The sequence below is a fragment of the Lactuca sativa genome, chromosome 4 (genome assembly GCF_002870075.4).
Source record: "Lactuca sativa cultivar Salinas chromosome 4, Lsat_Salinas_v11, whole genome shotgun sequence".
Classification (NCBI taxonomy): Eukaryota; Viridiplantae; Streptophyta; class Magnoliopsida; order Asterales; family Asteraceae; genus Lactuca; species Lactuca sativa.
The window spans coordinates 30,337,355-30,345,518 of NC_056626.2; the positions used below are offsets into that span (position 1 = coordinate 30,337,355).

General features: G+C 37.3%; 1 protein-coding gene across 1 annotated transcript; it reads right to left on the reverse strand.

Moving 5' to 3' along the window:
- Positions 1-6,075: 6,075 nt before the first annotated feature.
- Positions 6,076-7,933, reverse strand: LOC111894445 (uncharacterized). Its single transcript, XM_052770807.1, has 2 exons — positions 6,380-7,933; positions 6,076-6,108 (listed from the first exon to the last, which is right to left on the reverse strand). Exons 1-2 carry the CDS (start codon positions 7,931-7,933, stop codon positions 6,076-6,078), a joined length of 1,587 nt encoding a protein of 528 aa, XP_052626767.1.
- Between the last annotated feature and the right edge of the window lie 231 nt (positions 7,934-8,164).

Consider the following 8,164-nt stretch of genomic DNA (forward strand, 5'->3'; position numbering starts at 1 on the left):
GGTAAACATATAAACGCATAACACATGCAAGAGTCACGCAGACAACTAGCATTCTAACATATCAAACCATGAGCCAACATGTGTGCCTTTGACCCGCTAAACACAGTGAAGAAACTCACCTCTAGCTGCTGAATCTCTCAAATAAATCTCGATCTGCTGGTCCGGAAAAATCCCTACGCTAACATCATCAAATAATATCCAATTAATAATTGGATCTCAGCCAATATTCAAGAATCTAAGCTACTTGACCAATTTCCAGGGTAAAAGACCATTTTAGCGTTTTCCTTACTTGGCCCAAAGCCATGGTCCAACCTAACTACTCAAAAGGCCCAAATTCCTTAAATGACATCACAAGGCCCAATAAGGTCCAACTTCCAAATTAGGCCCAAAAATCATTATGGACCTGATCCAAAGAAAGTCCATAGTCTATCCATGGTCCAAAGTCATAAGTTCAATGGCCCAACAAGGCCCATCCTAAAAGCCCAAGATAAGGCCCAAACCGAAAGCCCACCTGCTGAGTACGCGAGGCGTACTCAGCTCGTACGCTTAACGTACTCCTTCCAGGGCCAGTACGTGCGTGCAACCTCAGTTGCGATATGATCGCACAACCTCTCATTAATGGGATTTGTACCAGAGCCTCAACCTGATCCTGATCCTGATCCTGATCTTGAACTCGAACCTCGCGTGATCATCACCATTCTCAACTGAAAAAAAAAACAAATGATAACAAAATGATAAGGAACTCGAAGGGGATTCCTCCTCATCAGACTCCTTAGAGCTTCTAGGTCGGACGTTGCTTCGGGTACAGGTCCTGTGCTTTCAGTAGTACGGGCCCGATACCACCTTTCACACCTACGTGTACCTTCCCCAAGGTCATACTTGATACTCCTAATTCACCCAACTACAAACCATGACCCACAAAATACAACACCAATTCAGATCCTAGATTATCCTAGGATTTCTCAATCGCTACTGAACCAAAACTTATACCAATCATAACAGGTTGCCCTATGCATGCAAGTTATACACATATAGAATCACATAGACTGTCAAATAAGCTTCTACCCTAAACGACAACCAAACGAGGAACATGAATAAGGCAGAATTCATCATTCTAAGGCTATGCAATCCTAAACATATACAACTTTGAAAGCATACACGTAGCAAGTAATCAATTCATCATCAACTTCCAAATATAACTATAGCATGACTGGCATATTAGAAAACACTTACTTGATCTCGGCCGATTACGCGCATTGCATTCTCCCCTTTCTACTATGCACATTGCATTCTCCCATTTCTACAAAATTTGTGCTAAAAAATGAAGAAAATTTATTTTTGAAAATTAATAAAATTAATTTTCCAACATGCAAGACATAATGTTACCTTGTATTCGCATATGAGATTAGTTGATACGTGTAAACCGACCCTCATACCCTCGTTAGAGAAGACCTTTCTTTCAAAAGAAAAATATCACGTGATTAGTATGTGTTATTTGTATATATTTATGAAAAAAAATTAAATTTCAAGCAAGTTATTGAGACTAGCATATATTAGAATCCTTTTGTAGAATGCCTGCCTTTTCATAAATGTTAGACGGTTGCCAAAAATCACTTTTTTGTTGAATTCACATTATCTTCTTGGGTTAATGAAAAAGAAAAATGTATCTTAGATCCAGTTAATACAAAATATTGTTAACTTTTATTGTATGTCATAACAATATTTTTATAATAAAAACTTCAGTTTCCACGATTATAAAAAGGTGAGCTGAATTTGAGCACTTTTTGAAATTTTGTCTTTGAGTTGTTTATGATGGTCACCCGTGATATGAAATCGTCTTCATATGCCTTGTTTTCTTGTCTTCTATACTTTTGTTCCTTCCAAAAGTCCTCTTTTGTGTTCATATTAACTGAATAACCCTACCTCTCCCATTAATAAATACTCATGTATCGTCTACAATGTTTAATTAAAAAAATATTAATATAATTAAAACCATTAAATTTATTTTTAATTTTTTTTGTCAAAATATAATATATCGAAGAGACTAAAACTTGTTTAGATAATCTAGAAGCCACATTTTTAATTCATTTTGGGTATCTATATGTAGTTCATTTCCCTTCTCGGAATCATGTTCAAATGGAAAATGAAATAAAAACCTCTAAGTTTTCAAAAAATGTTGGTTTCACCCAAGGTTGTAAAAATCTCTCGACGGTAGTTTGGCGGTCGAATGACGATAAACGATTAATGAGACTCGGGGACCCTAAATTATTAATAAAATTATTTAAAAAATTAATAATTCCTAAAAAATTAAATATTTGAAAATTTTAAATTTCTAAAAATTTTAGTATAATATTTTAAAATTTGAAAGCTTAAAAATTTAAAATTTTAAAATTTTGGTGTAATATTTGAAAATTATTTTTTTGAATTTTTTGAATATTCCCGTCTATGACCGCCAAGGCCGCCAAGCCCGATTTTGACCAATTTCCGCCAAGCATCTTAATCGTAATCGGTTCGAGACCACCAAGTGATTAATCGGCGCCAATGCCAATTTCTGCAACACTGGTTTTACCTATAGACGTGTTTTAGGTCCAATAAAGTCGTATGTTTTGTTTAGTTTTGTCTTTATATATAATAAAATTTAGTTATCATCGTACAACAATTGCGATGACAAACAGGCAACAAGCTGTGCAGCTAAACTTTTTTGTATGGTAAAGTCAATTCTTTTGAAGACTATATCCATAGATCTAGGGGATATAACATTGTTATGCATCATCCGTAGTACTCTATTAAAAAGCTCCACCGCATCCAACGCAATGAAACCAAACATATCAAATGCAAATGGTATAAACATGTGTTGATTTTTCATCCACGATTTCTCATGTTTGGTGACCTTGTCTGTAGCAACTTTTAAAGAAATCTGTCCCGCCGTGAAACCTTTAGCCCTCAAGCCCACGAGAGGGGATATGTAAGATCCATTTTGAACGATTGGTGGATGCGGAATAAATAATATCTTGAGATTTACCGAACATAAAATGAAGAACATATGATGAGAAATTCCAGAGATTAGAAAAAGAGAGATAAAATATCATCAGTGAAAAATTTCAAGATAAGGAAGTTTATGAAGACAGACTTCATTCAGTATACGCTTACAAGAAGAGGCGATGATTACATCAGGACTCAAGCTGATTTTCCTTGCATGAATCCTGAGGAAGTATTTCTGATTTCTAGGGTCTTTCAAATCAAGTTTGAGAAACATCCGAAGATGAAGATTGCGTATGAGAAAGCTTGCAAATTTCTCAAGTCATTAGTGTGTGACTTTGCTAAGATTGATGCGGATATTCATCACGTACTTGCCAAAAAGTTCAATCTCCCAGCTCTTGAACCTGCACCAGTGTTCACTGAAGGTTATCAAGAAAGGTCCTTAGGAGCAACCAACTTACCTGAACTTGGAGTTGTGTATAAAAAAGCCAACAATGATATCAAGTACTTCATCCCAATCACCGCAATGCATCGATTGACCCGCAAACAACTTGAAGTTACTTTGGCTTCGGTTCAGAGATCTAAGCATACAACTGAAGAAGTGAAGTATGAGATTATGAGAAGAATCACTTGGCTAGGAGAAGTGAGGAAGTTTTGGTGGCTCCTCATCAAAATTTTGAAGCTTGATAAGTAATGAAGAAAAGTTGAAGAGGTCACTTAGGGGGAAATTGTTAGAGCAAGAAGTGACCCTCTTAAACTTGGCAATCCACAATCACTTTCTGTCAACCGCAACTATCTTTCTGCTACCGAAATCAACTCTCTCCCTACCACAATGAAGTCTCTACTACAGTTTCAAGAAGTAAACCGCAATCTCTCTATCAATGAAGATTATGTTACGTCTTCTTACTTTGTGTGATAGACTTTCTTTATCAAATGGACCTTGCATGGCCATGTTAGTCAGTAGGTTATTATTTGTTTATTCAGGATGTAACTTTTAGAGGCTCTATAAATATTGTGCTCATCTTTTGTATCAAACACCTCTTACCACTTCTTCACTACGATCTTTTGATCTTTCTCTCTAAAATATAAAGATCACTTTCTCATATCTCTATGTTACTAATAATCATTGAAGATCCTCTTCACCTTAAACTGTTCTCACATACTAACTCGTGTTTAAATGCAAACCTTATTACGAATCAGTTTGGTGTATACTTGATATAACTTGTCATTTACATTTCCTTTACTTTTCAACACTTTTAATTCCGCAACTAACTATCTAACAAATTTGACTTCTTATTATTGTTGAGCTTTTATGATCCTTTGAGATTAACTTATTCCGCAACTATAATATTGTACTAACGTTTGTTCAAGTGTTTTCCAAAGTTCTTCTCTCAACAAAAATCCAAACACATATAATTCCAAAGTAATTTAAGGTCATACAATTTGTATTAGACTGTATCAATTGATTTCGACCCTTAACCCATTTGAAATCGACTCAATTTGATCAGAAGTAAAAGAACGAAATCACTCAAACTAATTTTGACTCCAAGAAGTCAACGACAAAGTGATTTCTTCAAAGCGTTTGAGTCATCAACCAATCAATTCGAATCCAATATCATCTGAACTTAAACCGGAAACGAGAACATTTTGACGAACAAAAATAATTGAGTCAAACTTAAAAATGATGACCACGATGAGATTGCACAACTCGTTTTTGCACATGATGAAGAACGAACATAGTTAATGTATCAAACTTATTTAATCAATCTTTGAGCTCCACTCTTAATGAAATCAGATCATGAAAAAATATGTGGACTCAAAATTACCAGATTCAAGAGAAAACATATGGGCATCGAAATTAAATGAACAATAAGATGCTTATAAAATTGGATCACAAACTTGGGCTAATGAACAGTAACTAACTATGTGATTGGATTGCACTCGAATTTTGGATCAAAATGATTAGATAATAGGATCTGGCTTGATCTATGAAAGAAAATAGATTGGATCTACAATTAGGCTTGAAATGAATTCGATCCAACCGAGACAAAGCGATCAAAAATGAAAACTAAAAATACGAATCGAAACCATGGACGTTTTGGAATCCATTTAAGATTTTGAGATACCTTTTTGACGAATCAAGTTCCATTTTCAATGAACAAATCAAATTTAGAAGATCTTGGTTCATTTGTTTTTTTTATTCAAAATTTTTTTTTGATAGGATCACCATTATTTCCATTGTAATGTTTTTACTTGAAAATTACCTAGACGTAGCGGGTAACGAGCAACAAGCTGTGCCGCAACCCCTTTTTGGATGACAAAACTAATTCTTTTAAAAACAACATCTATAGATCTTGGAGTCATAACATTACAATGCATGACCCGTTGGACTCTATTGAGTAGCTCCATAGCTTTTGGCGCAAGGAAACCGAAAGTATCAAATGCAAAGGGTATAAACGTGTGTTGATTTTCCATGCACGCTTTCTCATGTTTTGCCACTTTGCTTGATGCAGCTTTTAAAGCAGCTTGCCTCACTATGAAAACTCCACTCCCCAAGCCCACAAGATGGGAGACCCTGTTAGATCCACGCATGCATGTTTTCCTCCAGCCCATCCAAATACTAAAACTGATGGGTTTTGGCCATATGAACATTCCTATGTGCACATGCAACCCTAATGCTTGGATCTAGATTTTTCTAATTGAACATACATTGAATCTAAGACTTCTAATGGCTAATATACAATAACAATAATATGAAATCAGAGATTAGAAGTTTACCTTGAATCACTTGCTTGATCTTGTTGTCCTTGAGACTTTAGAGTCACAATTGTCACTCCTCTAATGGCTTACAAACACCAAATAGTAAGGAGGATGATTTGAGAGAGAGGAGGGAAGAGAAATTTGGCCAGGGTTTCTTCTCTAAGCACAAGTGCCGAAATCCCTTAGCCCTTGGGGTCTATTTATACTTGTAAGGCTCCTAGGGTTTCACCCTTAAACCCTAATTGGATAACTTAAGCCCTAAGCAATCCAAATCCTTTCCATGATAAGCCTTGGACGATTTTATGGCTATCCTTAGCCCTAGAAATCGTCCACCCTTTATTCATAAAGAATATATAGCCCAAAGTGCAACTATCAAACAATTGACAGTTTATACCACTTTATTTAATTAATCTCTTTAAGTCACCAAATTAATTCCTAATTAATTTATGACTTATATTAATCAAATAATAATAATATTATTCCTTATATTATTCTTATAATATATTAATAATATTCCTTCTCTCATTATAAATCATCCTGTCAAGTTGCTATGGTGAATGCAACCCAAAAGGACCATGCTCAACCGGGTCAAATACTTGCCTAATATAGTTGTAGCCTTAGACACTATTCCAACAAAAACATCAGCTGGTCTAAGTGTTGATCTTCCTTCCAATGGGTCAGTCAGAAAGTTCACAGGTGCCTCTTTCTTGGCAGAAACCCCAGCGCGTCTAAATATGTCAAACAAAATATCCTTAACCAGATCGTGTCGGTACTTGAAACCTGGGAGCTCTTTACAATGAATTGCATGCTCCCCAAACGAGTCCAAACACACTTTACGACAAACAGGGCAAGTCTCGTCAGCTGGAAATAAAGGGATCATAAGGCGATACTTGAGGATGGCACGATACTCCACTGGCGACATATGTTGGCAAAGACCGTCAATAGGAATAGTCATAAGAATATCCTGAGCATGTGGGGCCCTTAGACACTCAAAAATAGCTTTTTGCCTAATCGTCATGTCGAAGTGAACTTCCATGTCTTTGACAATTTTACTAAAAAGGGCACTCGCCAATGAATGTTGGGCTTTTGGAGGGGCGGTGTCCTTATTAGTGAAACCGCTAAAGTCAAAGCCCGGAATCGTATCATGAAGACAAGCCAAAGCATAAACATAATCTAAATCCATACCGCATATGCCGCTATTTCGTAAGATGTGGTCTTGTAACACCCATGATTGAGCCTGTGAGGTAACAAAAGCATATGAGGAAGCCTCTACTATTGAGTAAAATCCCAAACCACCGAATTTAATTGGTAACGAAGCCAGTCGCCATTGAAGGTCCCCAAAGAACGGACCCCCACAAACCACAATATCTTTAATCGACTCACGTAACCCTTTATCAAAACACAGAGCAGCCTCTTCCATGTGAGCGGGTTGGCATGTTCTCAGACCAAAGAAAAGTTTGGCGATGCCCATGCAAGATCGAAGCAAAAGAAGCTCACTTTGGGGGTCATGTAACTGTGGTAGAAGGCGCATCAAATCAACAGCCTTGGCAGCCCTCTTCATGGCTAACCCGCTAATAAAACTCACGTCTCTACTAACAGTTCCCCCAAGAAGATTCACCCCCACTGACGGTCGGCCAATGTCTGCAGGGAACAAACCTGAACGAAGCTTCCTATCATCGCATGAAGGCCAAAATAGCTCAGTTTTCGTTATATTCAGCTCAAGCCCCAATCCTAGGCCTGCCACCCTAATGATGTCCAATACTCTAGCCACCTCCTCTGAATCTCCAATGACTGTCCCATCATCAAGGTACCAAGCATGAAGAATAAGCTTACAATTGTCTCTAATTTGATGTATAAATGGGTGCAGTACAAGAGCAAAAAGAAGTGGTCCCAAAGGGTCACCTTGCTGGACCCCAGTAGTGGACCAAATATGCTTATCTCCCAAATACAACCTTGTTGCATGGCCATATAAGAATTCGACCCATAAGGAAATGGAAGGGCACCTCATCCTGACCTCGTGAAGTAAGGTAGATTTATCCACTAAATTGAAGGCATTTGAGAAATCAACAGTAAGCATTGCAAGATATCCGTCATCATGTCGTGCACTTAACACCCTATTAACACTATGAAGTACAACTTCAACACCACCCGACACACCTTCTCCAAATTTAAAGTCATTAAGGTATTGCACCATTTCTTTACCAACTCCTTTCATAACAACCTTTGAGACCAAACGCCTCTATATAGTGCCCACGGCAATAGGACGTATTCCATTGTCAGGTTTTAGAAACGGAGTAAGAGGTGCAGATGCCACCAATTCCGCCAGACATGATGGCCATCTCCCCCTAACCACAGGTTAACCACTGCGGTGATGGCATGTAGGAGATCTGTGGCTATAGCAGATCCTTCCCCACATAGAGCATCC

What these genes read in the sequence shown, in the direction of transcription:
- LOC111894445 (XM_052770807.1), bottom strand. Translation starts at nt 7,933, where the DNA reads ATGGTGCAATACCTTAATGACTTTAAATTTGGAGAAGGTGTGTCGGGT. An exon ending in CAACACTTAGACCAGCTGAT is followed by an intron (nt 6,109 to 6,379) that starts GTTTTTGTTGGA and finishes ATTGTTTGATAG; the next exon opens with TTGCACTTTGGGCTATATAT.